The following is a 16,375-nucleotide window of genomic DNA, read 5'->3' as shown; positions in this document are numbered from 1 at the left end:
CAACATCACCCTGAGCCCCCCTCCCCCTCCTACCACCACGCAGAAATGATGATGCACCTCTCGGTCCTTTACCGTAATTTGCATAGTACATGAATAAAAAGAACCGATAAAAATGGAGACCATTGGTGTTTATGCTGTACACTTTTCGATCAATCGTCCGTCTACCAGTGCGAACTCCGGTTACCAAACCACAATGATTTCATATATCCTCTTCTATCTCTCTTTCCTCTTTTTACAACGTTGTGATGATCTACAAGAACTCGTTACAAATTGTTGTTTCAATTAAAAGTCAAATTCATCGATACATTCCGTGTGTACCAGGTAATATATTAGGACGTCACCTGTAGATCTTGCAGGGTGGTCAACATCTCCCCAGGGAGAGACAGGCGGATCGACTCTCCATTCCATTGCTCCCAACCACGTCCAGAAACTCCAGTCTCGGTCCTTTCACCCTCCTCGGGTACCGGAATCGGTTCGGTGAAATCCTCAACTCTCAGTCGTGGCACCGATTGCTCCTCAGGCGACCGAAGGTTCGCCCCCTGATGACGCAATCCTCCGAGCGGATCCCCGGGTCGTAAAAGTAACAGGTATCCTGGGAGTTGCTCTCCTTCCCTGGCCAGGTATGAAATATCCCGTCCGCAAGCGGCGCTGACGAGACGCACAAGCCTTTGATACTGCTCGGCAACCGCCGCTGGTGCAAACATGTGCACTCGGTCCAGCTCCTCAATTCGTACCTGGAGTAATGAAGGAGATTAGAAAAGTGGAGAAAGTGGAGTCCCTTGTCTGCAGATTCATAAGATCGAGGGGGAATTTCTGAGTTTCAATCATTCGGATGTGGAATTGATTCATCACCGAGGTTAAAGTTCAAAATCAAGTGCAAGTCCATTACTTGAGTTTGGTCCTTGGATGAAAGGTTGGACAAGAGCAGACTTACCTTGACATGCTGACTTTCTTGTAAAGCAGACTTGAGCTGCTCCGGTGGAGCTGTCACTTCAAACTCAGCTGCAATGCCCAAATCCTGTGATAAACCGTCAATCACAACGAGAAAATGGGCCCAAGTAACCATAATCACAATTTCTGCAACACAAAAGACTCACAGATTCTCCACAGCTTGACAACCACAATGGTGCACTGATAAGGTCAACTCGTGCTAACAACCACAACCGATTTGTACAACAGCATATGGACCAACACACCCATTTCAACCTTTTGACCTGACACGTGGTCCAGTTCTTACCTTACAAAGCATCTTCGCAAAGCCGAGAGCTTTTGATGCTCGTTCTCGTGCTTCGTGGAACAGCTCCCGAACAGCACGACAGATCTCCATCACCGATCGCCTGGTAAAGTCATGTTGTCTACCATACAGCTACCACTCACGACCACCAAACATGGTTACCGATCTCAAGATTCATTGCGAACATCTTGTTCATCTCACAATGAGGACTTGGAGTTGCCTTCCCGAAATAAGTAACCATGAAGTGTTTTAAATGCATCGAGTGAAGGTCAACGGTCATAGTGAAATTCATTCGTTAAGGCGGTGCTGCAAGCACGTGAAAGTGGTAAATTATATAAAAAATAAAATTGATCAAAGAATATCGAATGTAAAGGTTACGCAAGATAACCTGGTTCAAAATACCATGGATATGTGGACAAAACGGTTCAGCGTAAGGTTAAATAGCAGACAACATTTGTGGGTTTGTGATGACAAATGGTGTAAAAAAAAAAATCGACTAAAATGCAAAGCAAGTATGTGAGTGAGTGCGTCCATCCAGAAAGGACCTTACCGTAAACCATCGGACTGGATGCTGTCGTCCGGACTCGCAAAGGGCTCCGAGCAAAGCTGTTTGACCCCATCACGGAGGAACTCTCCAGTGGACTCCAGCAGACACCGTGCAATATCACTGCAGAGGTGGTAACGAGGTAATCATGGTCACGTGATACATTCTGGATCCTCTCAAGCAGCTTCATTTGCAATGTTCACTGAAGTATCTTTAATAATCACCGAAATAACCCTCTCCCGCCCCTAAACCCCCACCACCACCACCGAACGTGTGCTCCCTTCCCCTCACTTCCGGTTTGGAGATCGATCGGTGCATATGTGGACGACTGATTTGCGATCTCTCCTGCCACATCTTCTAAGACAAGTGCCCCCCCCTCCCCCCCGGGCACTTACGTTGTGTTTTACTGTTTCGTTTTTATCCCTGTTTTGTTGTTCGTGTTTTTCATCCATTTTACTGTCACAACCTGTATCATGCTTTGTTGAATTGTTTAATTTGTTTCCCGATCTGGGTAGGGACTAGTAGTGCTTGTGGTAGTCGAGTCGAGTGTGCTTCTCTGTTTGTTTGTTTTTTGTATCGTCTCCGTTTTCACTCCTCTTATTCCAGTTATTCTTACTTCTGATCCCTGAGCTCAATCCATTTCCCCTTCTGTCTCAAAAAAATCAAACGAAATATCTCTTTCTTCACTCGGACAAAACTCCCAACAACCAAAAATAACATCAGGGGGAAAAAAATCCAATCTCAATACTCAGTAATTTTCCTACCCCTCTTATCCCATTTTCCTACCCCTCTTATCCCATTTTCCTACCCCTCTTATCCCATTTTCCTGCCCCTCTTATCCCATTTTCCTACCCCTCTTATCCCATTTTCCTACCCCTCATCCCATTTTCCTACCCCTCTTATCCCATTTTCTACCCCTCTTATCCCATTTTCCTACCCCTCTTATCCCATTTTCCTACCCCTCTTATCCCATTTTCCTACCCCTCTTATCCCATTTTCCTACCCCTCTTATCCCATTTTCCTACCCCTCTTATCCCATTTTCCTACCCCTCTTATCCCATTTTCCTATCCCTCTTATCCCATTTTCCTACCCCTCTTATCCCATTTTACTACCCTTCTTATCCCATTTTCCTGCCCCCCTTATCCCATTTTCCTACCCCTCTTATCCCATTTTCCTACCCCTCTTATCCCATTTTCCTACCCATCTTATCCAATTTTCCTACCCCTCTTATCCAATTTTCCTACCCAACTTATCCCATTTTCCTACCCAACTTATCCCATTTTCCTACCCCACTTATCCAATTTTCCTACCCCTCTTATCCCATTTTCCTACCCAACTTATCCCATTTTCCTACCCCTCTTATCCCATTTTCCTACCCCTCTTATCCCATTTTCCTACCCCTCTTATCCCATTTTCCTGCCCCTCTTATCCCATTTCCCTACCCCTCTTATCCCATTTTCCTACCCCTCTTATCCCATTTTCCTACCCCTCTTATCCCATTTCCCTACCCCTCTTATCCCATTTTCCTACCCATCTTATCCCATTTTACTGCCCCTCTTATCCCATTTTACTACCCCTCTTATCCCATTTTCCTGCCCCCCTTATCCCATTTTTCCTACCCCTCTTATCCCATTTTCCTACCCGTCTTATCCAATTTTCCTACCCCTCTTATCCAATTTTCCACCCCTGTTATCCCATTTTCCTACCCATCTTATCCAATTTTCCACACCTGTTATCCCATTTTCCTACCCCTCTTATCCAATTTTCCACCCCTGTTATCCCATTTTCCTACCCGTCTTATCCAATTTTCCTACCCAACTTATCCAATTTTCCACCCCTCTTATCCCAATTTCCTACCCACCTTATCCCATTTTACTGCCCCTCTTATCCCATTTTACTACCCCTCTTATCCCATTTTCCTACCCCTCTTATCCCATTTTCCTACCCCTCTTATCCCATTTTCCTATCCGTCTTATCCAAGTTTCCTACCCCTGTTATCCAATTTTCCACCCCTGTTATCCCATTTTCCTACCCCTCTTATCCAATTTTCCACCCCTGTTATCCCATTTTCCTACCCCTCTTATCCAATTTTCCACCCCTGTTATCCCATTTTTCTACCCGTCTTATCCAATTTTCCTACCCCTCTTATCCCATTTTCCTACCCAACTTATCCCATTTTCCTACCCCTCTTATCACATTTTACTGCCCCTCTTATCCAATTTTCCACCCCTGTTATCCCATTTTCCTACCCGTCTTATCCCATTTTACTGCCCCTCTTATCCCATTTTCCTACCCATCTTATCCAATTTTCCTACCCCTCTTATCCAATTTTCCACCCCTGTTATCCCATTTTCCTACCCCTCTTTTCCCATTTTCCTACCCGTCTTATCCAATTTTCCTACCCAACTTATCCAATTTTCCACCCCTCTTATCCCATTTTCCTGCCCCCCTTATCCCATTTTCCTGCCCCTCTTATCCCATTTTCCTTCCCCTCTTATTCCATTTTCATGTCCCTTCTTATCCCATTTCCCTACACCTCTTATCCCATTTTCCTACCCCTCTTATCCCATTTTCCTACCCCTCTTATCCCATTTTCCTACCCCTCTTATCCCATTTTCCTACCCCTCTTATCCCATTTTCCTACCCCTCTTATCCCATTTCCCTACCCCTCTTATCCCATTTTCCTACCCCTCTTATCCCATTTTCCTACCCCTCATCCCATTTTACTACCCCTCTTATCCCATTTCCGTACCCCTCTTATCCCATTTTCCTACCCCTCTTATCCCATTTTCCTACCCCTCTTATCCCATTTTCCTACCCCTCATCCCATTTTACTGCCCCTCTTATCCCATTTTCCTACCCCTCTTATCCCATTTTCCTACCCCTCTTATCCCATTTCCCTACCCCTCTTATCCCATTTTCCTACCCCTCTTATCCCATTTTCCTACCCCTCTTATCCCATTTTACTACCCCTCTTATCCCATTTCCGTACCCCTCTTATCCCATTTTCCTACCCCTCTTATCCCATTTTCCTACCCCTCTTATCCCATTTTCCTTCCCCTCTTATCCCATTTTACTGCCCCTCTTATCCCATTTTCCTACCCCTCTTATCCCATTTTCCTACCCCTCTTATCCCATTTCCCTACCCCTCTTATCCCATTTCCCTACCCCTCTTATCCCATTTTCCTACCCCTCTTATCCCATTTTCCTACCCCTCTTATCCCATTTCCCTACCCCTCTTATCCCATTTCCCTACCCCTCTTATCCCATTTTCCTACCCCTCTTATCCCATTTTCCTACCCCTCTTATCCCATTTCCCTACCCCTCTTATCCCATTTTCCTACCCCTCTTATCCCATTTCCCTACCCCTCTTATCCCATTTTACTACCCCTCTTATCCCATTTTCCTGCCCCCCTTATCCCATTTTCCTACCCCTCTTATCCCATTTTCCTACCCGTCTTATCCAATTTTCCTACCCCTCTTATCCAATTTTCCACCCCTGTTATCCCATTTTCCTACCCGTCTTATCCAATTTTCCACCCCTGTTATCCCATTTTCCTACCCGTCTTATCCCATTTTACTGCCCCTCTTATCCAATTTTCCTACCCCTCTTATCCAATTTTCCACCCCTGTTATCCCATTTTCCTACCCCTCTTTTCCCATTTTCCTACCCATCTTATCCAATTTTCCTACCCAACTTATCCAATTTTCCACCCCTCTTATCCCATTTTCCTGCCCCCCTTATCCCATTTTACTGCCCCTCTTATCCCATTTTCCTTCCCCTCTTATTCCATTTTCATGTCCCTTCTTCACAATATCCACAGATAAAACGTTTCACTTCTTTAAAACCTCTTCACACCATTTTTTAAAAAGCTTCCAAAATGTATCTTAACCCTCTGGAGTCTACTATTAAACCATTATACGTAGTATAACCTTTCCAGTCTACTGCCCATTTAGGTCATTCGCATTTTTAATGCCTATTTCTCAAATGGTCAATTTTCAGGGGGCTGTTGAGCCTGTTGAGAAAATTCCATGTGATTCCCATGATGCACATCGAATCCAGGAGGCGGTTATTGCGCGGTCAATTTGAATGCGGTTAGAGCCGATAAATTCGGCTTGCAGAAATTTCGGCGCATGCGTGAAGCCGATAAATTCGGCTTGCAGACTCCAGGGGGTTAAAAAGCCTTAATCTAGTCCAGAGGTAAGGAAGGAGCTGAGAAAATGAAATTTTTGAACACATCAGAAAAGGTTCGACTTGACAGGGCGGTGTACCCTAAAATATGTGCAAGGGCTGAAAATGTCCAAGACCACTCAAATATAATAATTTGTGATACACGGTGGGTATTTCAGAATATTTGATTTGGTTGTGATTTTTACCTGTCATGGTTGTATATTCCATTGCTTATTCACAATTTCCTTCCCCCATTTTCCCATTTCCTACCCCCTATAGCCTAATGTTGGCTTGGCGGTTAGGGTGCCGGCTTGGTTTAAGGTATGGATAAAAATTTAGCTGTAAGTGAGAGAGGAGGTTGGATGAACTACGTGTTTAGGAGTGAGGATCCTGGGTTCGAATTCCGGTCATCACTGAATTAACGCCAGGGGGGTTGACTCAGCCTGGTGTTGGCTTAGCGGTTATGGTGCCAGCTTGGGATCCTAGGATCCTGGGTTCGAATCCCGATCGATCACTGAATTAACGCCAGGGGGGTTGACTCAGCCTGTCATCCTTCAGAGGTTTGCAAATTGAGCACCAGTTCACTGGTAATTCCCTGTGTGTTGCAAGAGGCGACTAACAGGGTTGGCGGCAGGAAAGGCATCCGGCCATAAAACATTGCTTCAAAAAGGGGACCAAGGTGCCCGAAAAAGGATAACCCCTGCTCTGCGGGGAAGCATGGTCTCTAAAGGTGGTTCTTCTTTTTCATTCACAATGAATGAATAAATGAATGAATGCATGATCGTTCTAAGGCCATTTTTCCCCGCTAGAGCAGGGGTCAGCCTTGCGGGTCCCATGACAATCATGGTTTCCTGTTTGAGGCAATGTTTTTTTTTCTTTTGTTTTTTTTTATGGCCGGATGCCCTTCCTGACACCAACCCTTTGTCGCCTCTTACGATGCGCAGGGATACGGTGTACCTATTCTCGGTCGGGGTACACACCGGTATCATTCATCCCAGGAAGCTGGTGCTCAATTTGCCAACCTCAGAAGGATGACAGGCTGAGTCAACCCCCCTGGCGTTAATTCGGCGATCGACCGGGATTCAAACTCAGGATCCTAGGATCCCAAGCCCACCGCCCTAACCGCTAAGCCAACACCAGACCAATTATAATACGAAGCCAACGATACCTCAACATTGAAAATTGGTTGAGCTTAGACAAAGGTATTCATATTTACGCTACCCCTTAACCCTGAATTTAACGGCCTGCAGTCACGAAGCCTTGGCATTTATGTACAATTTTAATAATACCACAATTTGAAACCACATACCACCTGAGGGTGTTATAGATGGTCTGGTCCATCACCCTGTTGTGATTTCCTTTCTGTAGGGCCTGATGAACGACTTTCCTAACTTGGCCTCATATGAGAAATGGCTCTCTGATTATTACTAGATCAGGAACAACCCATTCAGTCATCTTCTTCATCAAAATATATTCCTTTTCTCTTTGACAAAGCCTAATTCCCAAAACCTCCTCACTCCTAAACACATAGTTCATCCAACCTCCTCTCTCACTTACAGGTAAATTTTTATCCATACCCTCAACCAAAAACATTCATCAATTTGGCAAAGGCTGTGTACACACGACGAACCTTTCCTGCTCTTGTCCATTCATGGTGTAAAACCCCATGTCAGTACAACCTCCTCCCCTCCCCCTCCATCTGCTCTCCCCTCGTCCTGCTCCCTCTCAACTACCACCTCATCCTGCCCCCTCTCAACTTACACCTCATCCTGCCCTCTCTCAGCTACCCCTCTCCCCCCCCCCCCCCCCCAAACGGCCACAAAGCTCCTCCACCCCCCAACTTCACCCCCTTCTCACACCACCCCTCCCCCAGCTACTGCCTGCCCTGCACCCTCTCCTTGCTCTTCTGCACATCCCTACATTTTATCAGCAGCACCTCTCCCCTGTCCCTAACTGTGTCGAAGATAGACCTCAACCAGCAGGGGCCTCCATTCCAACATAACGCATCTCTCAATCAAGGCCGCTGATGATAAACCAGACATTGTCTGTTTAACAGAATCCCTTCTCTCACAAGACGTCCCTGACTCCTTTGTGTCTCTCCTGGCTATTGTCTCCTCCGGTTTGATCGACTTGAACCCCATCCTGGCAGCGGATGACCTGAACATGGTGTGAGAAAATAAACTCCATATCTCACTCTCTGTGTACTGCTCTTCCACCACCCAAACCCCAGGCGAGTACCTCTGCTGCAACTTCCCCTCCGCTCTTACCTCATGTTTGTCGGTGTGTTGTACCGTCCACCAAACAGTGATGACTCCATCTACATCTCGCTGTCTGATAATATGGACCAACTTCTATCTACTCATCCCAACTCTCTTCCTCATATGTGGTGATTTCCATGATCACCATGCTATGTTAAATTCAGGCTGGGTGTTGGTACCTCTCTCACCAGCCATGGCATTTCCACAAAGGACTTCTGGATTTGGTGATGACCAACTTCCCCGCCAATGTATCTTGTTCCAATGCACCAATTGGTCAGCCTCTGCCCCAATTGGCGCATCTGATCATGTGCTTGTGAAGTTTAACGTCTCTATGGCCATTCTCAAAGAACAGCTACAGCACCAGCAAGTCTGGTGGTTCAATCAGGTAAACTGGCAGGGACTGCAAGCAGCCATCACACTTCAGGGAATGGTCTCCTATATCTACCGCCCCAGATATGCAGTCAGTCTGGGAATTCTTCCACAAAAACCTGCTCTACCTTATACGTGGATTCATCCCATCTCTTCTTCAGTTATCTTACCCATCCTCCCGCCCTTGTCACTCTGAATGCTGTGATGAGACAGTAGCTTTAAAACAACTTCCATTCTCCTCCCGGAGGGCAAATCCAACCGAAGGCAACCTCAGATCATTCCACAAATCCCACAACAAGTGTGTGTCCACTCTCAGGAGAGCCAGACAACATCTGTCCAATCTCAAGAATGAACTTTTAAACTTGTCTCCCTCCTCTAAAGTCTGGTGGTGCCATGTCAAGTCTGTCTCTGGTGTATGCTCATCCTCCATCCCTTACCTCAAATGGCACTACAGCCGACCCCACTCGTGAGTAGGCCGAATGCCTCAATTCTGTGTTTACTTCAAAATGTTGTGTGCCTAACCCCTTCCTAACCTGTCTCTGACTCGCCTCCGAGTCTCCTCCGAGTCTCCTCCGAGTCTCCTCCGAGTCTCCTCCGAGTCTCCTCCGACTCTCCTCCGACTCTCCCTTTCCCCACCCATCCTCGTCATATCCAAATGCTCTTGGAGTTTGGCTTTTGCATCTGAGAAGGTGGAGACGTTTCTGGCAACCCTCGACTCTGGCTCTGAAACTGGAAACGGACCCAATCAGATCACACATCCTAAAAATTTGCCCTGATGCGCTTGCACTAGGTAGAAGATTCTAGATTTTATACATAAGGATTCAAACCTGGTCACTCTACCTTGAACATGCTGCTTCTACTCCCAACAATGGAGCAAGACCCTCAATATCAGACATGAGATCAGGGCCATCTCGCAAATCCTCTTGTCTACTTTCTCAAGAACCCTCTTGAAGAGGTTTGGTCACTAACACCTGGGTCTCACTCTCAGCCATGATCTCTCTTAGGCAAACCACCTTTCAAAGTTTGCCTCCAAAGCCAGACGCCGACTAGGTTGTGCAAAGTCCTTCCTTGGCACATTGAGGGGGAAGGGGGGGAGGAGAAGGGCAAGGGGGAGAGTGGGAAGAGGTGGGGGAAGGGCAGGGGATGTAGTTTTCTTTGGTCCAAGCACACACCATATGGTCACAAATTATAAATGGGTCAATGGGGTTAAGGGTTTTCTTACCAAAAGAGTCGGCCGGCTCGTGCTTCACCACCACGGACAAAGGGGACCACCTGCTTGCTGAAGTCCCACTCCTGCTCCAACAAGTTCTTGAGTCCGTGTGAAGCTTGCGGTAAACGTTGTAACATCCTAATCCAGCTCTGCACATACTCAAAGTACACCTGAATAGGTAGAGGTACATGCAATGGAACACATGACAATTGGTGCATTTGGCCATTCAAGTTGTACCACTGGCACACAGATACTCCCTCACAAACGTAAGCTTTGGGAGAGTAAGTGGCTGTTTAGTTTGAGCAGAAATCTCCTCCTTATCACTTTTGCCATTAACGTAGGGTCGGTAGCTCACACAGTGCATACACATGGCCCAAGTCTTTCGAGAGGCTCCTTGCCAGGCCCGAAGTTCAACCGAAGCAGGCAGGACTTTGGAATTTGTTCAAGGTGTCGACAATAACTTACCCGCTATTTATCAAAAGACACCGTGGAATTGTTAACGTCCACCAACTTTAATGCTACAAGAAAAGTCCCGGGCTTAATGTCCATCTGAGGGATGGTGGACTTAATGATACAATTGCCTGCGGAGCATCATTCTGACAGTTTATAGTCGGGTCGGGAATAGAGTCCAGCGTGCACAGCTCAAAGGTAAATGTGCTACATCCACAACATCCCATCAAACGGGTTAAAGCTCAACTCGGGGTTGGCAAAAGATGTGTATTGTCAATACTGGACCAGCAGGTGTACATACCATGAGCATATTTTGCAGGTCAGCCTCAAACTCCTCAATGTTACTGTCAGGAGACAACGCACCTCCGGTGGTAGTCAGCACCACTTCAGTCATGTACTGGTAATACTGCTTCACGATCAACCCACCTTTCAGAACCTCCTTGCACTCACGAACCAGCTGTGTGCAGAATGATGTCAAAAAGGTGTTGGCAAGGTAGGTCACAAACAGAATTAGGGAAATGACATCAAGGACGAGAGAATAATAAAAGGACACCTGTTTAACACTCAAGAGTGATGGCTCCCCAGCAGGTCTTTGCTCCAAACGCAGCCTCAGGCAGTCATGGATGACATTCAGCAATATGCGGCAGAGAACCAGATAGGCAGGTCGAAATGATGGCAGGCCCAATTCCTCCATCTCGGCTGGTGAGACCCGCTCAGTTAGGTCTGCTTCGGGGACGTCATCAGGACCGACACTACGTCCGTGTTGTGGTTCTCCCAAAGAGAGCTGCTCAAGGAGCTCAGGAAGGAGATCCTGTGCCTTGAGATCACCTTGAGTCGCAATCTAGGAAGGTTTAAAGGCCGCAGCGTGTGAGATTGCTGCTCTACATCGGAACCTCCACATAGCACTATGGTTCGTCGATAATTTCCTGTGTCCTTTGGTGGGATTGTTATGGAAGTTGTTGAGCCAACTAGAAACACACACGTCGCCTTAAAAACTCATGGAATAAACCCATGGAGTTTCCATGGAGACTCGTTGTTTAGAATCACGCATCGATCCCATGCATGGTCAGGTTGAGATCAAATGATCAGAGGGATTAGTACAGGTCAAGAAGTCAATCAATGTGATTAGTGAAGATTGTGTGGTCAGGGTGAGCATAGATTGAGTGGCCAATCAGTGTGGTTAGTACAGGTTGAGTGGTTAATTCAGGTTATGTTTGGTTACTGTGCTGAGGAAAGGTGAATCAGTTAGAATGGTTAGGAAAGGTCGAGCGGTTTGGTTGGTTAGTTTGGTTGATACAGGCTCACTTGTTGATTGAAATTGTTAGTACAGGTTGAGTGGTTGATGACCGTGACGAGGAGTGACCTGTGCAGTGTGAAGGTCGGCCAGTAAGGCCGTGCGTGCCCGTTGCAGAGAACCATCCAGCAGCTTGCGTAAACGCATCGTCAGCTTCCGCAAACCCATTTGCTTCAGGGCCTTGTCCACAAATGGGCGGTATAAAGCCGGAGGACAGCGATGATGTTGTTCAAGGTCTACCGGCCCAAGAATATCGCCATGGATCTCATCCCCATCACTTTCGGAACCAAAAAATACATCTTGGAAGTGAACCCTGGCACTTGCTCTTTCGGCTGTTAGGATCGCAGGGTCTTCGTGGATCTTCCCAGACACTTCCCACAAAAGGTCAAAAACAACAACAAAAATTGCTTATCATAACTGATGCCTTAATTTCAATGTGTAATGTTGCAATATTTCTATATGGCAGCAAAGTCAGTGAAAACATTGATAACCAATCGTCTTCCTTATGCATAAGGCAGCTACCGGTTGTTTGTTGTGCTTTAAATGTTACTGGATCTGCAGTGCTGATGTGGAAATAGAGCCAATCAGATTTGGTAATAAAACAACACTTTTCAACAATCATTCTCCAGCTTGCTCACCTCTTCTAACCAACCCATCCTTTTCGTCTTCACAATTCAATTCAATTTCTTCCTCCTCTTCAACATCCTCCAGATCTTCCCCCGTATCTTTTTCTGATTCAGAAGATGATAAACTTGAACCTGCATCTCCATGGTTGGCTCCACCGGTTGCCCAAAGTGGCGAGGTGACCTCAAATACAGGCCACCCAGCACCGGCCATCTCCCGGACACCGAGGATAGTGCCCATTAGGCCCAGCTTATGGTTGAGATCCTTTGTGGTGTTAAGCCACAAGCAGAGGGTGTGGAGTCGGTGCTGGAAGGTCTTAGCTCCATAAGCAGGGTGCTCATGCTGGAGTGCATGCAGTGAAGGGTAGAGTGCTTCTACTGCATCCAGGGCCTCCAGCAGTGCTTTTACCTTGGGTATGGGTTCAAAGGATTATGATAAATGAAAAACAATAAAACTCTTTAAATGACAACATGGTGAATTTGACTGCATCTCTTGGAACTGCACACGTGTGTTTGTCCACACAGGAAGTAATAGCACTGATACTGAACCATCACAACACAATGTATCAGGATCATATCAAAAGTTCTGCCACCCTGGTTGTTACTTCCAAACTAAATGATCTCAGTAATTGCAAACTTGCATTTACACTCCAACAATATTCATTAATAATTCAGGTAAATATCTAGTTTCTACCTCAATTTTTGTTGAAACAATTTAAATAATGGCTGTAGGATGTGGACGTGACAGATATTTAGAGCAGAGAAGACAGTCACACAAGGTAAGGTTCTCTGACCAATCGATGTCTGACCGGCAGTCGCACGTACTCCAAAGTTGGGTTTATTAAAATGATAAAATGAGAGGGAGCTAGGCCGGAGAGGAGTAGGTAGAAGACAGAAAGACCACCAACCTGCCTGCGGTGAGAGAGTGAAAGACCCTCAGAATCAGCTTCATCGCGGGAGATTCCAATGATTCTGAAATATTTGGTTTCTAACAGCATGAAGCCAAGCTAGGTGAGAGGCAGGTGCACCAGCCCAGAGGGAAGAGCAGTATTCCACCAAGCTGCAGATGAAAGCCTTGTATGTGGTGAGGAGCTCAGAGGTGCCAAGGAAGGACTTTGCACGACGGAGGATGGCCAGACAGCGACTGGGTTTGGAGGCCAGCTTGGAAATGTGGTTTTCCCAGGAAAGATCATGGCAGATGGTGAGACCCAAGAGCTTGAGTGACAGAACTTCTTGGAGAGGATTGTTGAGAAAGTAGGTGGAAGGGTTTTCCAGACGGTCTTTTCGGAGAGACATAGTGAGAGTGTGAGATTTGTCAGGATTGAAAGACATGTTCCACTTGTTTGACCAGTCTGTGATTTTGTCCAGGTCTGCAGAGAGTGAGGAGGCTGCAGACTGCCGATCTTAGGGATGAGGTATGAAGCGGCAGAGGGTGGAGTCGTCAGCAAAGAGATAGAGAGGATTTTCCAGAGAGTCGGAGAGATCATTGATGAAGACCAGAAAAGGCACAGGGCCCAGAACACTGCCTTGGGGAACTCCAGCCTGGACAGGAAGGGGAGATGAGAGAATTCCATTTGGAGCCACACGTTGACTGCAACAGGAAAGGAAGTCCGCAAGCCAAGCGTGGAGATTTCCATGGATACCATAAGAGGAGAGTTTGGTGAGCAGAGCTAGGTGCCAGACCGTATCGAAGGCACGTGATATGTCAAGGGAGACAGCTCTGATTTCCTGTTTGACATTGAGGACCTCCATCCATTGTTGAGACAGCAGAAGCAGCATGTCCAGAGTAGAATGACCTGGTCTGAATCCAAATTGATGATCAGAGATCAAGCCATTGGAGAAGAGGAAGGATTTAATATCAGAAGCGATGATGGATTCCATGACCTTACTGATGATTGGGAGCCGGCGGATTGGTCTGTAGTTTCAAGGATCTGTTTTTGCACCTCTCCAAGCACATGGCAGGTGAACTTGAGCAAAAGAGAGGGCGAAGAGAACAGAGAAAGGGTGAAGAGAATCGAGGGAGGGTGTGAAAGAACGGCTGAGCAGGATTTTAGGACCCGTGGGCTGATGCCGTCTGGTCCAGTTGCAGAATCAGAGTCGAGGTTTGACAGAAACTTCTCCACCTTGTCAGGCGAGAAAAACACAGAGTCCAGGAACAGTTGGGTTCGACTGGGTAAGGTGGGTACAGAGAGAGATGGGTTCGGGACACAAGATTTTGAGGCAAACACAGAGTTGAGGCATTTGGCTTTTTCATGTGCGGTGTCAGCTGTGTTGCCATTTGAGGTAAGGGAGGGGATGGAGGGGGAACAAATACCAGAAACAGATTTGACCAGATGCCACCAGGATTTGGAGGAGGGAGACAGGTTTGAGAGTTCAGTCTTGAGAGTGGAGAGATAGTGCTTCCTGGCTCTCCTGATGGTAGACACACACTTGTTCCGAGCTTTGTGAATGGAACTGAGATTGCCTTCCATTGGATTTGCTTTACAACAGGTGAAGGCAAGTTGTTTCAGGGCAACTGCCTCACCACAAGATTCAGTGTACCATGGACAGGAGGAAGGGTATGACAACTGAAGACGAGATGGGATAAATCTGTGCATGAGAGAGCAGTTTACTTTGGAAGAATTCCCAGGAAGAGTTGATGTCAGAGGCAGTGGAGATGGGAGACCAGTCCAGATGATTGATAGCTGCTTGAAGACTGTGCCAGTCAGCCTGAGTGAAATGCCAGACTGGTCGGCGCTGAAGCTGTTCTTTGAGAATGGCCGGAGAGACTTTAAACTTCACAGGCACATGATCAGATGCGCCAATTGCGGCAGAGGCTGACCAATTGGCGCATTGGACCAAGATACATTGGCGGGGAAGTTGGTCATCACCAAATCCAGAAGTCCTTTGTGGAAGTGCCATGGCTGGTGAGAGAGGTACCAACACCGAGCCTGAATTTAACATAGCGGCCAGAGAGATGTCCACTTTAACAAGCAAATTATCAGATGAACCGATTGGAGCAGAAGAAGAGCAGCAGACATTTGCAGGGAAGTTAATCATAACAAAATCCAGAAGAGATGAATCACCGTTGATTGAGATCCGGGTCGGGAAATTGACAGTGTGTGTCAGTCCCAATGAGTCGCATCCCACAAAACCCCACAGACCCTGATATTTTTAATGCCAGGAACAAACTTTGGTACATCATGGGCGATGAAGGTTGTGATCTATATAGTTTCATTGAAATCGTGTGTGTAGTTTCAGAGAAGAGAGCAAATACCTATTTTGGGGGGGTCAAAAAACCCCCGTAGTTCCCCTTAATGAGTGCAGATTTTGATGTGGTAAATACACCTTTGTTGGGTATCAGATATGAAGCTCGTGGCCAAGTTTCATCAAAATCGCGATTGTGGTTCAAGCGATAATGACTGAAGTGTTTATGGACTCACTCACTGACTGACTGACTGACTGACGTACCTACGGACACTGCTCGATTGCATAAGCTCACCGGACTAAAGTCCAGGTGAGCTAAAAATAAAACATGACCTTGGGAGAAAAGACATTATGCATACGATGAAGAGGTAAACACAGCAACGTCCGAAGCATTAAGGACACTTCAGAAGGGAGGACTCTGTGCTGTGATCCACGAGATGGTTCAGCTCTAGACAAAGTGCTTTGAAAATGATAATGTCACATGTGTCAAGTTTGTCAATAGGATTACGTCCATTATGTAGGTGATGTGACAACTTTGGAGATGACTAACATACAATAAGAAAACAAGTTAAAGAAACAAAAAGGTCACTCTACCTTCTGGCAGGCCTCTCGTTGCCTCTCCAGATGTGCTGGATCAATAAGGTGGAATCCCCTTGGGTAATGAACCTGTGAAGAAGAGGCCTGGCTTTTCAAATCCTCTCCTTTCGTTGTCCCTCTCGCATGCAATGGCTTGCTTTCTATGCCGGACTGCACGCCACCAACCTTGATCTGCTGCGTCCCGCTATCCCCACTGGGCCATGCCTCACTACCACCACTGAGATAGACCTCGCTCTCTGCATCGCGTTGTACCCCACCCCGTGCACCGAGCCGTACCCCGCTATCTCTGGCAGGCCGCACCCAGCTCTCCGCACTGAACAGCGCCCCACTCCCTGCATCCTGCGTCGTTCCGCCGTATGGCTCACCTTGGGGAGAGAAATGCAACACGTCATCAAAATGGCCAAAAGAGTCATCAAGCTGATAATGTTGACAATAACA

General features: G+C 46.7%; 1 protein-coding gene across 1 annotated transcript in view; it reads right to left on the bottom strand.

The window, feature by feature from the left end:
* Positions 1-16,375, bottom strand: part of MAP3K4 (mitogen-activated protein kinase kinase kinase 4) — a 185,820-nt gene that overhangs the window by 124,111 nt on the left and 45,334 nt on the right. The window contains exons 5-14 of the mRNA XM_068116524.2: positions 15,935-16,302; positions 12,170-12,563; positions 11,601-11,902; positions 10,791-11,078; positions 10,539-10,694; positions 9,800-9,957; positions 1,785-1,901; positions 1,238-1,337; positions 935-1,018; positions 342-734 (exon numbers count right to left, since the gene is read on the bottom strand). Of these exons, the coding sequence (XP_067972625.2) occupies positions 342-734; positions 935-1,018; positions 1,238-1,337; positions 1,785-1,901; positions 9,800-9,957; positions 10,539-10,694; positions 10,791-11,078; positions 11,601-11,902; positions 12,170-12,563; positions 15,935-16,302 (2,360 nt within the window). The remainder of the gene's footprint in view (positions 1-341; positions 735-934; positions 1,019-1,237; positions 1,338-1,784; positions 1,902-9,799; positions 9,958-10,538; positions 10,695-10,790; positions 11,079-11,600; positions 11,903-12,169; positions 12,564-15,934; positions 16,303-16,375) is intronic.

The sequence above is a fragment of the Myxine glutinosa genome, chromosome 5 (genome assembly GCF_964187855.1).
Source record: "Myxine glutinosa chromosome 5, kmMyxGlut1.1, whole genome shotgun sequence".
Taxonomy (NCBI): Eukaryota; Metazoa; Chordata; class Myxini; order Myxiniformes; family Myxinidae; genus Myxine; species Myxine glutinosa.
This window is presented reverse-complemented; position numbering and strand designations above follow the sequence as displayed.